The sequence below is a fragment of the Dreissena polymorpha genome, chromosome 7 (genome assembly GCF_020536995.1).
Source record: "Dreissena polymorpha isolate Duluth1 chromosome 7, UMN_Dpol_1.0, whole genome shotgun sequence".
Classification (NCBI taxonomy): Eukaryota; Metazoa; Mollusca; class Bivalvia; order Myida; family Dreissenidae; genus Dreissena; species Dreissena polymorpha.
Window position 1 is genome coordinate 84,513,913 of NC_068361.1, and position 23,228 is coordinate 84,537,140.

The 23,228-nt window shown below is 34.9% G+C and overlaps 2 protein-coding genes across 4 annotated transcripts in view; both read left to right on the forward strand.

The window, feature by feature from the left end:
• The window catches only part of LOC127837734 (ecotropic viral integration site 5 ortholog-like), a 310,389-nt gene that overhangs the window by 278,074 nt on the left and 9,087 nt on the right, over window positions 1–23,228 (forward strand). The window lies entirely within an intron of this gene.
• Window positions 1–23,228, forward strand: part of LOC127837738 (uncharacterized) — a 107,699-nt gene that overhangs the window by 13,406 nt on the left and 71,065 nt on the right. Inside the window, exon 2 of the mRNA XM_052365054.1 lies at window positions 2,974–3,977. Coding sequence (XP_052221014.1) covers window positions 3,890–3,977 — 88 coding nt within the window. The 5' untranslated portion in view covers window positions 2,974–3,889. The remainder of the gene's footprint in view (window positions 1–2,973; window positions 3,978–23,228) is intronic.

Consider the following 23,228-nt stretch of genomic DNA (forward strand, 5'->3'; position numbering starts at 1 on the left):
AGTACCGTTCCCAATCGCCAGTGCCTTTTATTTTTGCTGGAAATATCTTTTGAAATCGTCGAGCCATTCATTTTCGGCCATTAATTTTCGCCAGACATCGTTGCGTTCTAAAGTAAACAAAACTTTTCAAAGGGGCGCAACTCTAACCATTGTGTTAAATGTGACTGGATTACATAACCGACGAGTGATCGATTTTTCCCGTGAAAGAATTCCGTCGTAAAGACCAGTCTTCCTTACATCAATAAACTTTCTCACCACTAATTTTTGTTGGCATTAAAAAAACGTAACCGTACTGAGTTAAATGCTCATATTACTTAAGATCTATGTATAGTTTTTTTTAAGTGCCAAATCCGGATAAAAACTATTCTCATACGGATGTAAACAAATAAAAGTTTAACATAAAATTATAAATAATTATTGAGACATGTGTGTAAAAAACTATAGTAATTTACATATATACATTAGCATTTTATGGCAGATGATCTTAATATCTTATTTGATGATTTGAAAAAAAAATCAAGACAAAATATAAGACTAACCTTTGAAAATAGTTGTTAAAGCATTCCACTCTAAAAACTCATTTTGGTTATGTGTGGCTATTCTCACTGTCTATTGTTGAAAGATTTCAAACCAGTCCAACTTCAAGTTCCATTGTTATCCCCACGCTTTTTGAAAGCGTGGGGATATTGTGGTTATCTCCGCCGTCTGTCTGTCTGTCCGTCCTGGCCACTATCTCCTCCTACACTATTAGCACTACAACCTTGAAACTTATTCACATGGTAGCTATGAGCATATGTGCGACCCTGCACTATTTAGAATTTTGATCTGACCCCTGGGTCAAAAGTTATTGGGGTTGGGGTGGGGCCGGGTCAGAGATTTTCACTCATTTTTATGTCCCCCACCACTATAGTGGGGGACATATTGTTTTTGCCCTGTCTGTTGGTTGGTTGGTCTGTTGGTTTGCGCCAACTTTAACATTTGCAATAACTTTTGCAATATTGAAGATAGCAACTTGATAATTGGCATGCATGTGTATCTCATGGAGCTGCACATTTTGAGTGGTGAAAGGTCAAGGTCAAAGTCATCCTTCAAGGTCAAAGGTCAAAAAAACCCAAATCAAAGCGGCGCACAAGGGGACATAGTGTTTCTGACAAACACATTTCTGTTTTAGGTTATTTTACTATAATTTCTTCATTTCTACACCGATTGTCTTCAAATTGATGCCGAACCTCTCTTATGACAATACGGTCAATCTCAACTATGCATGGCCCCATTACCAACCCTGGGGCGTCCCGCCCACATAGGCCACGCCCACCCAAAATTGCAGTTTTACTGTAATTTCTTCATTTCCACACACTTCAAATTGCTACTGAACCTTTCTTATGACAATACAGTCAATCTCAGCTATGCATGGCCCCATTACCAACCCTGGGGCTCCTCGCCAACAAAGGTCACGCCCACCCAAAATTGCCTTTTACTATAATTTCTTCATTTCTACACCGATTCACTTTAAATTGATACTGAACCTCTTTTATGACAATACAGTCAATCTCAACTATGCATGGCCCCATTACCAACCCTGGGGCGCCCCGCCCACCCAAAATTGCCTTTTACTATAATTTCTTCATTTCTACACTGATTTACTTCAAATTGATACTGAACCTCTCTTATGACATTACGGTAAATCTCAGCTATGCATGGCCCCATTACCAACCCTGGGGCTCCTCGCCAACAAAGGTCACGCCCACCCAAAATTGCCTTTTACTATAATTTCTTCATTTCTACACCGATTCACTTAAAATTGATACTGAACCTCTTTTATGACAATACAGTCAATCTCAACTATGCATGGCCCCATTACCAACCCTGGGGCGCCCCGCCCACCCAAAATTGCCTTTTTACTATAATTTCTTCATTTCTACACTGATTTACTTCAAATTGATACTGAACCTCTCTTATGACATTACGGTAAATCTCAACTATGTATTGCCCCATTACCAACCCTGGGGCAACCCGCCCACATAGGCCACGCCCATCCAAAAATGCCTTTTACTATAATTTCTTCATTTCTACACCAATTCACTTCTAATTGATACTGAACTTCTCTTATGACAATACGGTCAATCTCAACTATGCATGGCCCCATTACCAACCCTGAGGCGCCCCTGGGTCAAACATGCGGCGTGGGGATACGCGTCGGCCTCTGGCGCGCAATTTCTAGTTAAATTATCTAGTACCTCCGTTTAACTATGCAAGAACAATGATTACAATAATATCTTATTATCACCAGAAGTGCAATCTGGGTTAGCAATCAAAAACATCCACTGAAATGGTCACGCGAGTCTAATCAGACGTCTACGATGAATATCCGGTAAATGGGTAAAAGCGTGAATAATTTGGTCACACCATTTCCGGGGAGTGTGATTTAGAACAATACTTAAGCGGTCAGCCAATCAGCAATCAACAAGTAGTAAGGAAATTCTTTGACCATGCCAATCAGAAATTAACAAGTAGTAAGGAAATTCTTTGACCATGCCAATCAGAAATTAACAAGTAGTAAGGAAATTCTTTGACCATGCCAATCAGAAATTAACAAGTAGTAAGGAAATTCTTTGACCATGCCAATCAGAAATTAACAAGTATTCAGTAAAACGCTTTGACCAATCAAATATGTTATAAGAAATATTATTATTTTATGTTTATGTGTATTTCGATATAAAACGAGATGTTTTGTGTCAAAACGGCACTCTGCGGTTAGATTGGAATGAAACATTAAGATTTAAAACTATAATTTTAGAATTGGTGTTAGAAAGTATTTTAATAGAAAAATATAAGAAATACTTAGAAATTAGTCAGAGACTTGTCTTGTTTTTACGAAAAAGATTAAGTGCGTTTGACATTCAATTACGCCACATTACAATTAATGCATGGCATAAATGACCATTTATGTTGATATACAATTTTTTGTTGCAGACTCAGAAATCACAGAAGCAGGGACCAACAAATAGAAACGGATGAACTGTCATTTAAGTGACCAACTGAACATTGAGTCGCAGTATTATATGTGTGAGAAGATAGTAGATGCTGCATTTCTATACATGTACATGTACATATATTGGAAATTTATAACATATACAAGTTGAGAGTCGTAAATTGAGCCCAATATCAACTCAGATGCCATTAATATTCTGAAACATCTGCTGGTGTGAAACAGTTGGTTCCTGAGCTTGTTTTAACAGGTATTTAACTAGACTGAAGTGGCCTAGTGTTTGATGTTAATTGTGAACATTAATTGCCACACAGGGTGAGGGGTAATTTTCAGACTGTATGTATTCTGGTACATTTCTCTGAAAGTGATGTTAACTCGCTGCTTTTGTGAATACATTTACATAAAGTTCAAAGAATTGGAAATACAATACTGAATAACTTACTGCTTTCGAGGTAATTTAAGTGCATTTGATGAATATAAATTGAAGTGTGCTAATTTGAAGTGTCAACGCACTCATTAAAATCTTAGTTCAATGTGAACTTTAGATAGGATTCTTTAAAAAAATGTCATCGGATATTTAAATTCGCTTAGGAATACCACTCAGAACTTATACCACAGTAAGCAGTTAAATTCACTTGATTTTTCAGCTTTTGAACTTCAGTTCAAAAGTGTGTTACTTTGTCGATTGTTGCTAATTTGAAAATTTAAGGAAAACTTGACGTGAAATTAAATGACTTGAAAAACTTGCATACTGCAATATATGATTGACTACGACTAACCATACTGATTTTTTTGTTAATATGTTTGTTTCTGTAATGTCGGTCATGCCATGCGACTGGCCCGACTAAGTCTAAAGAAATCGTGACTTCGGCTACATTTGTATGTGTTTCTGATCATCTCATGTGTATTCAGACAAAAATGTTATTCGTTTGGATGGTATTGCTGTGGGTGTGCGAAGGGCGATCAGGAATGGCGGCCGTCAACTCGCGTGAGTATTTTTGTGTTAATTATTACAATTGTATATACATATTTAAACTACCGGTAACAGTCTTTGAAATTAGCTTTGAAAAGTTACATGCCAGTCGGGCCAGTTACTTAAAAATTTTTACATGCCCAACATATTTTTTACATGCCCAAACTTTTTTAACCAAAATTATAACAAATCACAACATTTTAACACTTGCATGCTACACATAGTAAAGCAGAACATTTGTTTCAATAGTAGTGAATACAATTACATCTAATCAATCACTAGAATTAAGACGGTCGATCGTTACACCAGTGCTCTTGAAAAGAGCGTTCTCTGGTGTCCTCGTACCATTTCTTGGCTTCCTTTTTCTCTAAATCATTGTCAATTTTCTATTTTGGAAGTGCTTTATCGGGCTTAGCCCCATCAACATACCTAAGATACTGCCTCTATGTCGACAATGACATTTGTTTACATTGACAAAAACGGAAGCGTATTACTTGATTGAAATGATCGATTCAAAAAGCATCTTCTCGATTAATGTCTAGAGAAACCGTCGATAAGAACCGAATGTGACCGAACTGCATCGGTCAAAAACAATAACGATGACATGTGCAAGCAGGTGCATGTTGTTAAACCAATCGAATTTCATTGTTTTACAACTTACGGCAAGGTGTTTGTTCGCAAAATTGAAAAATAGATCTGCAAATATCAAGAACCGCTTACGATTTTTTTTTATAAATGTCAATTGGCTTCAATAATTTACATGCCCGGCGGGCCACAAACGTGAATTTTTGTATGTGCCTGGCAGTAATTTTACTTGCCACGGGCGATCGGGCGTGTGTTAATTTCGAAGACTGTGGTAAGCAAAAGCATGTCTATGTGCAGTTATCTTCCAATAGATTTTATAATGTATTGTACTAGCCTTTGGAAATAAAAAAACATTAATTCATACACACTTTTACAAACAATGCTCATGCTGACCCTTTTTATGCACCCATGGAATTTTCATTTAAAAACATAGGAAACAGTATGTGATTTTGAAGGTATTAAAAATGGGCCAACTGTGTTTTTATTGCCAGATGAAGAGTGAGGTTTTCCAAACTCTTACTTGGTCTGGAATATTTCCTTAATTACATGTACTAAACATGGATTATAACTGCAGGATGATGAAACAGTTATTATTTACCAATATTCAATTTATAGTACTACATGTACTTAATCTTCAATAATCATTGTTATAAACTTTCATTTGATACATTTAAAAGAGAATAAAACAATTTATATTTGCTGTGTATCATAACTTGTAAAAACTTTGGTGCAGTTATTAATTATCACTATTGCTAAAAGCACTTATGGTGCTTTTTATAGGCTACAGTTAAATGAGTTTGAGTAGCTAAAGAAACTTCAGCGTACAGTTTATATAGTATTGACATACCTGTACGCTGAAGCCAACCCTGTATCGAAAGTCAACCAGAGTCGTAATATATTTATGTCACGCTATAAATCCAAGAAAACTCATTTTCTTGGATACATTTCTACATATATTGGTGAATGAATATAAATTACTGCATCGGGGAATATTTTAAGGTTTCAAATGCATCTTACAATAGATGAAAATTACTCTCATCAGTCTGAAATTCACAATTTTGAAGCCATTGTCGCTTTGTCGTGTGACGAGTTTTCATTTGGATACTTTCGGATCGACCTTGACATTTTTTTGCTGAAATTGGTAACATTTCTTACCTTTTCTGAAATCTTTAATTTGTGATTAACAACTTACGTCTGTTTGATTATAAAACTGACTTCAGTGTGAGTCAGGTAGTTTTAAATAATATTTACCTTGAGTTTGTATTTACACTACAATTTTTTTTAAAACAAGCGAGAATAATCTAAAATACCGGGAAATGTCATTCTGAATTTGAAAACACTTGAGCACATGGTATGTTACTAAAAATAGAAATAATGTCATATGACCGTGAAATCTCGGGAGATTGGCATTTCAAGAAAGTCTGTCACATCGCTGTTTTTCTCGATATGTAAGAGCAGAATAGATAAATTTTTAATGTTTAAGATAGTATTTTGTGACAGAATATATCAGTTAAATGTGAAAAATGTCAATCTTTCCGATCAAGTGGTTGATTTGGGCCAATAACTCCATTTAAAAGCTGTTTTGGACCGGTCTTTGTTAACTGTCAACTTTTTTCGGAAATTTTTGGTTGACTTTCTTAATGGGGTTGGTCCATAACTATAAAGTCGCGCCTGTGAAAAATCACAATAAGCGACATTTAAAGTTATGGCAGCCAGAACTACAGTTTGAGCTAAATACATGTAAGTTGCCTATTTCCACTTGTTTTGGTACAAGATCAATACCAAAACTCTTTTAACACTGATTTTTTTATAGTTGTTATTTGGTCATATTCCAAATTGCATCAAGTATTAGTTTAACCAAAGCCAGTCCTAAAATTCACAAATATTGGTTTGACTTTCAGATGTCAGATGTTGTGAATTAAAGGTGTTAAGTGTAGAAATAATGGTTTGAAAGTTCCAATATTCATTTTACTGATTTGTTTATTATTAAAATGTTCTGTTTTATTTAAATAAATATTTTTATTAAAATGTCATAAATTAAACAATAATACACTTTCCCAAAGTTAAAAAATTGACACTTAAATTCCAAAGTTGATGGCTATAGATAATTTTACCAAGATGGGGAGAATAAACACTGAACACATTTGAGTGTTTCATCTCTAAAACTTAAAAAAAAATGTATTAAAGAATTATATTTGTTAACAGATTTGCTTTGTAATGCTCCCATGAATTTAAACAAAACAAAAAAATTAGCAAATTTAACAACTGGTACCAGCGAATTTTTTTTAAGGCTCAGCTACCCAATTGCAAAAAGTAACATTTTTTCCCCAAAATCGGACCAAATTTTCCCAAAAATGTTGACAAACTTTTCCAATGAAGTCAACAATTGGTTTATTGATTTAATTGTACAGCGATATAATTCTGTAGCACTTAATGACATAAATTTAGAAATGCAGTTAAACATGCACATTAAAACAATATGAATACTGTTATTTTTAATGATAGTATCTACTTAATGATGTTCCATTTTTCGAAATTTCATAGTTTATCGTTCCTTTTTTCACTATCGAAAAGGCACAAGATGTAAAGTATAAATTAAAAAAAATCACTGGGTACAGTGGACTTGCAGATTATTATAATAACAGGAAAATGGCACTCTTAAAACATTTGTGTATCGGGAATCAGAAAGTAAGAAATGTTTGTACCATCCTGAGTTCCTCTACTCGTGTATATAATGCAAGTGGTCGGTAAGGACCCTGTACAGCTGCATGTTATAATTTCAAATTTGATTTAAGAGTCAAATTCAATGTATTGTAATTCTTCCTCACTCAGTACCTGTTCCCACAGTGATGTAAAAATAAACATTAATGCTAAATTGTCCAAACAAACACTATGCCAGTCTGTGTGATTTGGGGTTAAAAGTATAATTGTTCAGTTTTGAATACCAGCAGTGATCAGTGTATTGAAGAAATTGAATACCATGTGACTGGGTGGTCTTAAGCCAGAAATGTTAATTTGGTGTTGAATTTAAAAATCACCATGTTTGCAGAGTGAGTGTAAAGCTTGTTATGATATTTACCGATGCCGGTGAATTCAAACAGCAAGGCTGAAGTTACGCTAATTAGTTTCAAATCGTTGAACAAGGTAACTGGGTCATTCAACATCGTTTTAGCTCTATTAAAGTCATGTTGGTTGAACTTTTTTGTTGATGATTGTTTATAACAAAAGAAGGCGTATACATTATGTCATAACAAATATAATAATAGTGTAAAAAAATAATTAATAATCAATGCAGAAACACTTACATGTAACATAGTTTAAATTTATATTGGATTGACCAAAACAAAGATTTAAATTTCTCATTTAGAATAAAACCAACTTTGATGTCTTTCTTATGAAAAACAAGTGTGGAATGCAATAATAACATTATTAAAAGACATAAATCAAACAAAACCTGTTTGGATTTCTTTGAATAAGATAAGATGCAAACACAAAAAGTTGATTTTATAAGTTCTAGAGAATTTCTGGTTTTTCTTAATATGATTGAAATAGTGATACAGTGGGCACTCCCAGGCAATAAAATTGTGCCAGATATAACCCAGAGAGCTTTATCTTTTGTATCTGCAGAAAAAAAGATCACACATGTTATACCAGGAAATTACATCTTGCACTTTCTGGGATCATTGCAAAACATGGAACTTGTACTTTTACTTCAGATTTGATTTAACAAGGCAGGTTATAGAGTACGGTATGGGCAGAAAGCACTATTGAGTGGACTGATACATGTATATGCATGTAGGTATATCAAAATTGTGTTCTTATTTGTCTTAAATTTCATTTTGGAAATGCATAATTGTTGAAATTAGGCAAGGTTTGAAAGCGTATTCTAAGGGACATGTTCACAGTTTGCCAAAATGAAAATTAAAAAAAAAAGTAATAAAAAACAAAATAACATCCCTGGCTGTGAAAGCTTAATTATTTATATTAATTTTATGAAATATTATAAATCACTAAAAAGTGTTCAGTGATTTTTGTGCTAATATATATTTTTCAGCAATAATCAGCATGTGCCTACTTTATTGGGAAATATCGCACGATAAAGCATTGAAGTTGGGAAAAATGAGACATTATTAATATTTTTATAACTAACAATATTATAATTTTTCATTAGTGCTTATTTATCAGCTTTATTAAATTAATATTATAGTATTAAGTGCTATGGCAGGTATTCCATGTACCGGTATATTGCTATATAATAAAGTAATTAATCTTATAATTGAGTTTAGTGGAAAAGTTTGTAATGTTTTGGGGGAAATTTTCTAATTGTCTTCATCTACATGTATGTTTAAAAACAACTACTGGTATTAATGTCTCCCTTAACTGGTTCAATTTCTTATGCATATTCACCTCCATCTTTGTCAAGTTTCTATTAAAAGTTTATTTTTAAATTGGTACATTGTCATCTTCACCTATTCCTGATGTTTTTCAAGGCATTCATTGTCTATGGCAAGTGGTTCGACGCATAATCCCAAGAAACTAGGTTTCTCATGAGAACCTAGGTTAGGTTCTCAGAATGAGAACCTAGGTTCTCGCTTGAAGATTGCACATGGCTTCAAGAACCCAAGTTTTCAAATGACAACCTAGGTTTTCATGACAACCTAGGTTCTCATTTGAAAACCTAGGTTCTCATTAAAAACCTAGTTTCTTGGGATTATGCGTCGAACTGCTTGCCATATCCGTGGTTTTCATTTGGGAACCATAGGTTCTCATTATGAGAACCTAGGTTCTTATGGAACCTAGGTTCTCATGAGAACCTAGGTTTTCAGAATTACGCATCGGATGGCATAAACTTGCTCGTTTGGAATACGGGACGCATTTTATTCAGGGCGCAGGATCAATGGGGTTCACATATGATTACACACGGACTTGACAGAATGAAAACACGCCGTTAAGAACTTTATTTTTGCAGATATCTCAAGTTATTGAAATATGTTTGCAAAGTCTTTAGTGCATAAGTTTTTCTTGCAGTGTTGCCGATATCTTACGAATGAATAATACATTATTACACATTATCAATAGAGATAAAACTTTTATTTATACCATAATGATTGCTTACTATATCACAGACATACTTAAAATAGAAAACTGTACCGTACAGTCGTTTGAGGCCCGAACAAGGGAACTGAATATCTGAAACTCATTTAATGATGTAACAATGTATTATGTAACGATTGATCTGAATTTGTTTCAACTTTTAGTCTCAAAATAATATTTACAATTAAAGATGTATTTCATAAACAGTTAAATTTTTTATTAACGTGTTCAGACCAATGTCGACTGATTACTTTACTAATTTCATTCCTCAAGAACACCCATGCACGGAAAACGTCGTACATATGAACAAGAGTCGGTCTCCGACAGCAAATGCCTGTTGTCACAAATATTCAACAGATAAGTACACAAGTAGTTTAGCAATTCGACATTTTTATGTCCCCCACTATAGTAGTGGGGGACATATTGTTTTTGCCCTGTCTGTTGGTCTGTTGGTCTGTTGGTCTGTACATTGGTCTGTTTGCGCCAACTTTAACATTTTGCAATAACTTTTGCTATATTGAAGATAGCAACTTCATATTTGGCATGCATGTGTATCTCATGAAGCCGCACATTTTGAGTGGTGAAAGGTCAAGGTCAAGGTCATCCTTCAAGGTCAGAGGTCAAATATATGATGCCAAAATCGCTCATTTTATAAATACTTTTGCAATATTGAAGATAGCAACCTGATATTTGGCATGCATGTGTATCTCATGGAGCTGCACATTTTTAGTGGTGAAAGGTCAAGGTCATCCTTCAAGGTCAGAGGTCAAATATATCTGGCCCAAATCGCTTATTTTATAAATACTTTTGCAATATTGAAGATAGCAACTTGATATTTGGCATGCATGTGTATCTCATGGAGCTGCACATTTTGAGTGGTGAAAGGTCAAGGTCATCCTTCAAGGTCAGAGGTCAAATATATGTGGCCCAAATCTCTTATTTTATGAATACTTTTGCAATATTAAACATAGCAACTTGATATTTGGCATGCATGTGTATCTCATGGAGCTGCACATTTTGAGTGGTGAAAGGTCAAGGTCAATGTCATCCTTCACAAGGTCAAGGTCATCATTTAAGGTCAAACATCATACAGGGGGACATTGTGTTTCACAAACACATCTTGTTGAGATTATTTTTATTTCTAATTTTAAACTTGACGTATCAAAATGCATTAAAGCTACCTCTGCAAATTATTCATTAAAAACAAAAAATTGTATATGTAAAGAAATATTTAAAGGGCAATGACTCATACAGAACTCATCAAACTGGAACGATAAAACGATATGCGCATCTCTGTTTGATACCTTAGTTTGATTTATAGTTTTAATTATCATACACATCGGTTCAAAAGCTCCTGAAAATGAACGCGGAAACCGTGACGGACTGGCATACAAACCAACAAACCGCCAGCGTGTACCACGCAATGGGAGACAACTGGAGGTTAATTATGGCAAGCGGTTCGACGCATAATCCAAAGAAACTAGGTTTCTCATGAGCACCTAGGTTCTAATGAGAAACTAGGTTTATGAAATCCCAAGAAACCAGGTTTCTCACTAATATAGTGCAAACATGTACAAATGTAATAATGAATGATAGAGTAAGTAAAAAATCCCCCCAAAAGCGAAACGCCGCGAAAATTCCCCCTCATGAGGGAAGCGACCCGCTTCCCCTAAAATGGATTGAGGGCCTTGATACACTTTTATTTGTTATAGCAGCATCAATATACTAAAACAATATCCTGGAAAGAGAAAAATAATGCATTTGAATATCAAGCGTACTTTCGTATTTTTTGACAACTGACGACAGAAATTATTTTATGTACGATGTGAATCTAAATTTAGTTTTAGTGCAGATTCGTTCATACGACACAAAGACATGATTTTGTTTTACAGATCGTTTCGGCTTAGAGGACTGGGTGAGTCATGTAAAATATCAAATATAATATATATTTTTATAAACAACTGGTAGCAAGATGAGTTGCAGATAATTGGTCAGATACCACATTTTAACTAACTCTTCTGACCTGTTAATTCTTTTCAGCTCAATTCACCAGTGAAAAATGCCCATAATATCACTTTAAAAAATTTAAAAGCCAGTCAAACTTGACAGATGCATGTGCACAACTACTTGATTTCATTTTACAAATGTCATATGTCGCAAAGCTAGTAAACATCGGATCAATTTGCCATTGCCTAAAGGGCAAAATGTATTTTCACTAGTTTGATAGAATCAGTGCAATGAGATAGACAACTGCTGTTACAAAAATTCTAAAGAGAAACATATAACAATGTAATGGATATGTCATAAAGTTAAAATAATAGAAACAAAATTAACTGCTGAACAGTACATCAAAGTAATATTAAGTCCAAAATATTAAGTCTCATCTGTTGATTCTGAGCTGTTGTTTGTATTGGGCAGAACCCACACTACCAAATGTTCATCTATTTTTTTCATGAGTTAGCAAAACAATTGAGGCAAGAACTACATGTGCCATGATATTGACAAGACTTTAGCACAAACACATATGAGGGTTGTTGTTCGAAACCAGATGCAAAGAGCTTAAACTTGTTTGATTTAAATTAATGTTGAAGTCTTACCGGTCATAAGAAAACCTTCTTTCCCCTGGTACAATACAATCTTGCTGTTAAACTTAAGTTTCAACATTTTAGACAGTCATTTGGAAAACAGTTTACTTTTTATGCCCCCCCCCCCTCTCATTCATTGTGTGTGTCCCAAAACTGTAACCTTGTTTAAAGTTTTGCAATAACTTTTGCATTATTGAAGATAGCAACTTGATATTTGGCATGCATGTGTATTTGATGGAACTGCACATTTTGAGTGGTGAAAGGTCAAGGTCGAAGGTTAAAGATATGGCTTCAAAGCGGCGCAATAGGGGGCATTGTGTTTCTGACAAACACATCTCTTGTTGAGATCTGGAATGGAGCGATCTAAGCCCTTCATGTAATTGGCCCAAAACTGGTTTGACTCAATTAAAGCAGCATCGTGCATGCATTTTCTATTCCATTAACTCTCATTATTCTTCAATATAAATGTAAATGCATGGCACAAGCTGCACTGAAAACCTTGTTTGAATACTCACGCAAATACAGAAATGACAATTCCTGCGCTAAGGCAGAACATTCATGTACTGATTATATTGGATACAGCTTGCTGCAGATGTAGCTGCCTTGTACCAAATTGTGTGTTTTTCTAGGAGATTCATTATTGATCGCTGTAACTTTTTTAGGCTTGTCGAATATAAGTGGCTATCATGCAAATAAACAGTTGTATATAACAATTCTATGATCGTTAATATGAGTTAAATAATCTATAACTGTATTGCATAGTAGATACTCATTTTCTCGATCATTAATTTGAGTTAAATGATCTATAACTGTATTGCATAGTAGATACTTTTTCTCGATCATTAATTTGAGTTCAATGATCTATAACTGTATTGCGTAGTAGATACTTTATCTCGATCATTAATTTGAGTTAGAGTATCTATAACTGTATTGCGCAGTAGATACTTTTTCTCGATCATTAATTTGAGTTAGATGATCTATAACTGTATTGCGCAGTAGATACTTTTTCTCGATCATTAATTTGAGTTAGATGATCTATAACTGTATTGCGCAGTAGATACTTTTTCTCGATCATTAATTTGAGTTAGATGATCTATAACTGTATTGCGCAGAAGATACTTTTTCTCGATCATTAATTTGAGTTAGATGATCTATAACTGTATTGCGCAGTAGATACTTTTTCTCGATCATTAATTTGAGTTAGATGATCTATAACTGTATTGCGCAGTAGATTATTTTTCTCCTACAAAGAGCATGATGCTGGCTAAGGAGCTTGTCATATAAATACATGTAATTGATTTATTTGCCTAATATTTTCTTGGCATGTGATCGTGATGGGATCTATATAGTAGAATCCTAAATGTTATCTACAATGTATTAATATTCCAACATTTCTGTACAATTGAACTGATCTTCTATGATGTTAAGTAACAATGTGTTTTTAACATGAAGCTTAATTTCTCATCCTTTATTTATTATTTGCATTTGCTTATAGTCCTGACTTACATTGAAAGAGATACAAAAATAACTTATTCTGACATATTACTATTGCGAAGGAGTGGCAGGATGTATAAATGTGTATTTTATACGTTCTGTCACTCATACAACTAGCGGAAAGGGAAACCACATAATATAAAAAGTAAAATTAAACACTGTGGTGTTACCGCAGTATAACATGCGTTTTGAAAGAGGCATTGGTTTGAAAGATACATGTGTTTTTTTATGGTCTTAAAATAGATATAAATATGCTTGGAAAAGTTATGGATATAGGAATAATTGTATGTAAAAGAATCTGCTAGTATATCATGTTTATTATTCACAATAATTGTAGTAAATTAAAATAAATAAATAATACTATTTCTATTGTCTGTGTGAAAAACAAAAATTATTTTTTCATGTAACTCAACATTCTGGTATAATATAATTTGTTTGTGGGTCAAATTCCGGGGCCCCATTTCCAATCTAAAAAATAAATATTTTTCCCTTGAATGACTGTCTAAATTTCCTGATTAAATATAAAGGGATCCAAAAAAAAAATACAGTACATGATTGTTTGTTTTTTTACAAATTTCAACATTTAGTTCATCTCCAATCCAAATCTATGAGTTGAACCTTTGTAAATTATAATATTGAAAGAACTTTTATTCTCAACTTAACCCTTTCAGTGCGGGAACCGAATTTTAAAGGCCTTTGCAAACAGTTTGGATCCAGATGAGACGCCACAGAACGTGGCGTCTCATCTGGATCCAAACTGTTTGCTATTCTGATAGTATTCTTTGGAAAAGAAATATAAAAAATGCTTATTTTACAAATTCAGCAGACGACATTTTAGCAGACGACAAATTTCCCAGCATGCAAAGGGTTAGGAGTATTTGTTAGCAAACCAATAAAGAACACTAATTTCCCTATTTTTGTCAAAACACACCGTTTTTCCCAAGCCTAGGGGCCCCAGCACCATTCCCAAACAGGTGAAAATACACTGATTTGCAACTGATCCATAATAATGCAGGTACACATATTTTGGTGGGTTTCAACGTTTCAAAATTGAAGGTTATGAAAAGGTTAATCACAACTTTTTATCTCGCTATCCAGCACTAAAAGAATTTTAGTGAATATCATATTGACAACAGATTATCTTCTTCTTGCAATTTTGTACATGTACCGGTAGCTATTGTGAGGAAAAAAACCTACAACAACATTCACTTATTTCTCAATTAATGTCAAAACAACTCAATATTTCCCAATCCAAAGGGCCTTGGCCCTTTTCCCAAAAAGGCAGAGCTTTTTTTCAGCTTTTTGGGAAGATAGCCCATGGTTTTGAAATTGGGAATTTTATCGGCATTTTCAAGAAATTGGGAAAATAAATTGAAATTTAAAACTACATGAATTAGTTCAGCATCTTTAATCACAAACACCACAAACACCATCACGACCAACAGTTTTCCACATAATAAGCTCAGACAAAGTCTTCATGCAGTCACATCAGGCACCATTTTATTAGAAGGCACTTCATCTTCTTCTGGAGAACTACTGCTTTCAACATGTTGAATATCAGTCGGCAATAAGTTGCTTTCGGAAATCAACGATGACGATGCAAAAGAGTCACTTGTTATTAAATTACTATCATTAACAATGGAAGGAGTTTCAATCGGAAGACTTGTACTTCGTGACAATGTTTGTTTATTTAATGACGCTTGCTTAAAAAATTCAACAGTTTTCGTTTTGCCGCCAGGTTTTTGCTTAGGAATATTTTTCACCTATATTTCGAATTGCCCGACATATTTGTTTCCCATTCAGCCGAATCACATAAAACTCTTGAATTTCATCGCAAATGTAATAAGCGCCTGAACAACACGGAGAATATCGTGCCCACGAATAATGCCGACGTTATCCAAATCGAGGTATAGTCTAAAACCGGTACGAGACCGGATCAGAGTGAGACTGCGCTTTGTTAAAAGCGAAACAGCCAGTGTCATTAGCGTTTTTTTTCCCAATTGGGAATTTTTGGAATATAGCCGAATTTCAGCTATAAAATCGGGCCAAAAAAAGCCCTGAAAGGTAAACAAAAGTGGTGTGTGTGTGTGTGTGTGTTTAGAGGTGGGCTTGACAACATAGCCCATTAGGGAGGGAAAAATAACCATAATAGAAAAAGTTTTTTATTTAACACTCCGAAACAACTTGCTTGTAGCAAATGTTTCCCAGTAGTTAAATAAGACAGGCTATTGGCTTAATATCATAGCTTGTTTCCTATTTAAAGGTACCAGTATTAGCAGCCCATTCAGAGAGAGGGATGATGATATTAATGTTATATTTCTGTTTACATGGGTTCCATATTAAGCTCTTATCGAAATAAATGAATATTGACCTAGTATCCGTAATGGCAGCAAGCTGTGACTGGCAAAGATTATTCTGGGTTAATGCATGCATGTTTGTTCTCTGTTTTTTATGTAAAGAATGTCCCATATGCTAGCTGCTTAATTCCATATTGGCATTCTCAATATTTTACCGAGTACTGATTGATGAAGCAGGTTCACTTGTGGTGATTATAATCCCGCAACAGTTTTATTTTATGCGTTCTTGATCTATGGCGATAGTTATAAATTCATAAATGGGCTGTAGTGTTTGCAATTCACAATTAATATGACTTTAGAAATTTTGGGATTAATAAAAGTTATGGTAATGAGTGGACAACCATTTTAATATTAACATTTAAATACCGTATTTTCCTTTGTATAGCGCGCAGTTTTTTACCTCCAAATTTCAAATAAAAAGTTTGTGTGCGTTATACATTAATACAACGCTATCCTGGCTGCTAAATTGCAAAAAATTCATTTAGTAACCGTAAATATTCATAATAGCCGCCATTTTTTATTCCAGAAAACTTTTGTATACACCCTATAATCTTACAGACTGAAGGGGCCATTGTCGAAACAACAAAAAGTCAGAAACGGCAGATATGAACGGGGTAGCATTAGTTATTTACAAAAAATAAAATGTTTGAATAAAGTATGCAAACATTTATTTGTCTGTTTTTGTGCACTTCTACAGCCATTTTCGGTCCGATTAGGCAGCTTAAGTTGGACAGGTAAAGGTATTTTTCTGGGTCTTTTTTGCAGGTAACCGTAGGTGTTAACAGGGACTTCTTAAGTGTTTTCCAGTTTGGTCCAGGTTTTTGGCGCCTTCATTGTTCATCACATTCACGCCTGTGTAGTTCGACAAACAATAACCCAACTTGTCCAACATAATAGATTAACAGTTTTACGTCAATACTGACATCTCAACAACTGGTGCCCTGTCTCTCATGCGCCACGAAGTTTTTATTCAGCATTCAAATTTAAAGCCCATGCTTTCCCCAAGGAAGAATGACACAATGCACATGAATTCTTATTGTCTCACGTTTTACATGAAATGCACGTGGACTGTTAATCTGTTGCTAGAAAATTGTCAGAAAAGTATAGTGCTATGCAACCCATGCTCCTAATCATAATGACGCTTCTAAATATGATTAGGCCTAAAAAAATAAATGTTGTGGTTCCGGTCACCCGACCCTACCTAGAAAAATGTGCCGACCCTAACGTTTTTATTGACCGTGCCGACCCTAAAAATTTTTTACCGTTTTCCGGTAGGATAAATATCAAAGTGATATCGACTTAGCCGAAAATTGTGAGAGCCGATTTATAATCCTCTGTCAATTACGTCATGTATCTCTTTATCCACCTAAAGCCCGCCTTAAGGCGGATCGTCTTTGTAATTGGCCAATGAGAGCGCACACTTTGAATAAGCGACAACACTCGTAAGCAGTCATACCTGTACCTGCAGTAAAATCATGCAGACAATGAGTGACGTAATTTTCATAAGTGTGTGATTTTATTATGGCTTTGTTATCTAACACACTCATCGGTCCCTACGTGTACACCTCCACGATGAAATCTCGGCCACTTACTTAGCAGACAGATGAAATCCGGGTAAAATCCTCGTGGATATTGTGCATTTCATGCATAATATGGTCGAAACATTTATTTGACACGTAATGTGCTTTAACAAATTATCGTTGAATTAATTACGCACAACTGTAAATGTTTTGTTCGATTCTCAAATGAGCATTATTCAATTTGTAATATGAAACACGCTTCCAAATTTTAATGCTAACGCGACATTAACACATTCTAGTGTCAAATAAACAGTGCTTGATCCTTTGTCTTAACAAAAAGCGCGCAAAAATTATTCAGACATGCAGAACGTCGCATGGAATGTGTGGGTCTATTTTGTGCTGTATAAAACATGAACGTCATGTCAGGCGATTTACGCGTGTTCAGTGCAAAAAAAACCCATCCCGATTGGACATTATTTCATCACATCTTTAAATAGTAACAAATGCCAAAATGTATTTGATACTTGCAGAAAAATGGTAAATGTTTGTGTCTCTTGGGCACTTTTATCGTATATACCAGAATTTGCTTTACAACTGGAATATACGGGATTATCGGGTAATGAGTAGCGACGGGAAAAGAAGTAAGTATATGCAGTAATAGATAGAAAGTATGGTTGATACGGAGGTATTAAGGAATCAATCGAGACAGGAGTATGCGTATTTATGCGGAAAGGGTAAAACAATTTTTATCCCCACACTTTTTGAAAGGTTTTTTTAGGTTATTTTACTATAATTTCTTCATTTCTACGCCAATTCACTTCAAATTGATATTGAACCTCTCTTATGACAATACTGTCAATTTCAGCTATGCATGGCCCCATTACCAATCCTGGGGCGCCCCGCCCACATAGGCCACGCCCACCCAAAATTCCCTTTTACTATAATTTCTTCATTTCTACACTGATTCGCTTCAAATTGATACTGAACCTCTCTTATGACAATACGGTTGATCTCAACTATGCATGGCCCCATTATCAACCCTGGGGTGCCCCGCCCACATAGGCCACGCCCACCCAAAATTGCCTTTTACTATAATTTCTTCATTTCTACACCGATTCACTTCAAATTGATACTGAACCTCTTTTATGACAATACAATCAATCTCAACTATGCATGGCCCCATTACCAACCCTGGGGCACCCCGCCCACATAGGCTACGCCCTACGGTCAATCTCAACTATGCATGGCCCCATTACCAACCCTGGGGCGCCCCGCCCACATAGGCCACGCCCACCCAAAATTGCCTTTTACTATAATTTCTTCATTTCTACACGGATTTACTTCAAATTGATACTGAACCTCTTTTTTTGACAAAACGGTCAATCTCAACTATGTATGGCCCCATTACCAACCCCGGGGCGCCCCGCCCGCATAGGCCACGCCCACCCAAAATTGCCTTTTACAAGAATTTCTTAATTTCTGCACCGATTCACTTCAAATTGCTACTGAACCTCTTTTTTGACAATACGGTCAATCTCAACTATGCATGGCCCCATTACCAACCCTGGGGCGCCCCGCCCACATAGGCCACGCCCACCCAAAATTGCCTTTTACTATAATTTCTTCATTTCTACACCGATTTACTTCAAATTGATACTGAGCCTCTCTTATGACAATACGGTCAATCTCAAATATGCATGGCCCCATTACCAACCCTGGGGCGCCCCGGCCACATAGGCCACGCCCACCCAAAATTGCCTTTTACTATAATTTCTTCATTTCTACACCGATTCACTTCTAATTGATACTGAACTTCTCTTATGACAATACGGCCAATCTCAACTATGCAAGGCCCCATTACCAACCCTGGGGCGCCCCTGGGTCAAACATGCGGCGTGGGGATATGCGTCGGCCTTTGCCGCGCCATTTCTAGTTAAAAATGTCGTTATCAATGAAGTCATTGCTGTTTTTTTCTTGAAGAGTCATAACGCACCAAAAAACTTCATTTCACTCTACAAATGTAATAAAAATAACGTATGGAAGGTGCAAATCATGATACCCCCACCCCCTAACGGCCCCAGGGCGTCTGAAAAAATCCTGTGGAAAGCACTGGGTAAGTTTCATTACATTGTGAGTGGGTGGGGTAAAACAGTGATTTTTTTAACTTTCATTTAAGTGATTCAATAACGTTGATATATTCTTTAACCAAGTTGCATTCATTACGTTCATACACCCGTATTAAATTTAGTTTTTGGGCGTAAACCGGAATCATGGTGGTGGTTCTGTTGTCATAGGTTGAATTTCACCTGGCTGGAAAAAAGAGTTGTTAAAATGATAAATATACAAAGAAGATCACTACACAATAATGGGAACACTTTTCTATGGTGTACATAGAGGTTTTATGGGAAAACCATCAGCATCAAATGACTTTTAAAAACAGGCATTTTGTCTGGAGAAAATAAAAAAATCAAATAAAAAAATAAAAAATCGACCTACCCTACCTAGAAATTTTGGCAATGTTACTAGAACCACAACATTATTTTTTTTAGGCCTTAAACATAACAGAATTAAAATTGTTTTTAAGTGCATGTTTGACAGTATTTTTATATTATAAAGTGATGTCTGAATTATAATCCTTCCCCATGCATATTCAACTTGCAATAATCTATAGATTCTTAAATACACCATTTGATCATAACCTCTTAAAGATTGTTTATTTTATTCAGTATTATTATTATTTTTTCTTAAAGAGTATTAATTTAATTCAGTATTATTATTTTTTTTATTATACATCATATGGGGAAAACATGAACAAATATCAACAAACACGCTTTAGTGTTCTTGTTGTGTTAATCATGTATTAAATGGAGTTAAAATAATATATTTAATTTGTTTAGGTTTCAATATCTTGCACTTGACAACCTCAGTTCATTGTATGCTATTTCAGTAAACTCAAAACTGTACAGCGTGAGAAACATAATAAAGCAGAATATGCATATGAATCTGAGTATACACAGATCCACTAACATATAAATCAAATCATGTTTGTCTCTTTCCATTTTCAGACGATACTCATCGTTAATGCTTTAACTTTGTGAGTAGACTGAACTCCAATTTTCCAACTGCAACACTCATTTCCGTGACGCACATTCACGGTGCAGATTTCTTATAAATATTTGTTGTTTTTGATTTCAAACGTAGTATTTTTCGTTAATTGACACATGCATTAAATAATTCCCCAATAACCATATGATATCCGTTGTTAATTTGAATGTTATTTATTATTTTCGCCTTTCATCGAGATTTCTCGTCTGCTTGCCGCCATCTTGGACGTGTGTAAAAACAGGCGTGCTCAATTTGGATACTGTGATCGACTTTCGTCGGTATTCTCTGCAATATAGAGAGAGATGTGTGGATACTAGATAGCAATGTAAAATCGTATATATTCGGCTACATTCGCGAACCAATACGCAAGTCAGTTGTCGTTCGGCGACGACTCAACAAGCTCGAACGGCACTTGTCCTACGACATTATCGCTAAATGACATTGTAATCTTATTGGGTTTATTGGGAAAATCTGGTCTTTTTTGGGGAAATTTTGATAAGATTTTGGGGAAAAAACGTCGATTTTTGCAATTGGGAAGCAGCCGAATATCGGCGAAAATTTTGGGCAAAAAGAATCACTGAAGCAAAGAGTATTTTTAATTAATCACGACATAACTAATTTATTTTTTTGCTCACCTGATGGGGAGCTTATATATTTTTTGATTGCTTTTTTTTCTGTCGTTTGTTGTCCTTTGTCTAACATCAACATTTGCCTTGTGAACACTTCTGAAGCCATTTTTATTGTCTAATTTTCTTATAATAATGTCATAAAATTTTCTCACGATATCTTGGCCAATTTTAAAACTGTGCCACATGGGGTCGAATACATTGTACATGTGGTCAATTTAAGGTAAAGCTTGTGAACACTCTTGAGGCAACATTTATAGCTGAATGTTCATGACATTGGTCAGCGCGTTTTTTCCCAATAATATCTGGGCCGAGATCCAAACTGTGTTACATGAGGTCAATAACTTGATCATTAGATGAAATGACAGAAGAATCTTGTGAACACTCTATAGACCTCATTTATAGCCTAATCTTCATGACACTTGGTCAGAACATTATTTATACATTGGCCTAGATCTGAACTGGGTCATGTGGCATCAACAAGTAGCTAACAAGGTCAACTTTTTGCAAAATGCGTGTGAATACAGGAGGCCACATGTATTGCCTAATATTCATGAAACGTTGTTAAAACATAATTTATAATCCAATTATATGGCAGCTGAGTTTGAAACTGATTCACATTGAGTCAAGGATTTTACGTTAAATTAAATAAAAAGCTCTGAAAACTGTAGAGGCAACATGCAAAGACTAAACTTAACAAACCTTGGTTAGACTATATGTTCCAATGATATCCTGTTCTAAACTTAGTTATGTGAGATAAAAACCAAATTGATGAAAAACATTGTTTACGGTACTTTATAGATGCCATATTCTTTGTCAAATCTTTATGAAACTTGATAAGATTCATTTTGTCCCAATGACAGCTTACATATAGCTGTGTTTTTGAACTATGGTCAACTGGAGTCAAAAATTAGGTTTAGTTCCAGGTTCCTTGGGTGTGAGGTAACTCCCTTGGGGCCTTTGGCTTTCTTGTTATTAGTTAATATTTTGTGGAAAAAAAACTGATTAAAAAGGGTAAAATATTACAAAAGTATCATTTTGGAAACATTTAACTGAGGCTTCAGCTATTTTTTTGCCTAATTGAGAAAAGTACCGTTACCAGCCCAATTGAGAACATTGTGCACGAAAAACCATGAAATTGGGAAAATTTGAGTCATGAAGTCTTCATATGGGGAAATTGATGTGTTTGATTTTTTGTTCCCAAATACTTAAAAATTGATAACTAAATGGTGTCAAGTTGTCAATATTATATTTACTTAGTTTCAAGCCATTGAGCTGTTTAGGGAAACTAACTAAATGTTGCATTTTATTTATTAAATTTTTTTTGTTTTGTTTTGTTTTATAGAAACCTTCAATTGGGATTTTTTTTGACAGCAAGTGGGAAATTTGTAGGTTTTTCCTTATTGGGAAAGTGCCGTTTTCCGGTACTTTATAAAGAAGGAAAAAAATCGCTGGGCTTATAATGCGTACAAAATAACAAAACTTTATTTTTTGTTTGTGCTCAATGTTTAATTAAAGTTGGGTCATCTTGACATCCAATGTGAATATGACAGTCATACATTATATTTGCGATGTTGTAAAAAATATTTAAGTATTCATTCCGACCAAAATGAACTTTAAGTATATTTGCAAATATTATTAATATTATTTTTTTTATTGACTATCATGATGTGACTGATATTAATGACAACTGAAATACTGTTCAAAATGACAACTGAAATACTGTTCAAAATGACAACTGAAATACTGTTCAAAATGACAACTGAAATACTGTTCAAAATGGAGAAAAATCCAGCAAATAAACATGGGCCTCGCTCTGTGAAAAGGGGGTTTAATGCCAGTGCGTAAAGTGTAGTCCCAGAATAGCCTGTGCAGTTTGCACAGGCTAATCAGGACGACA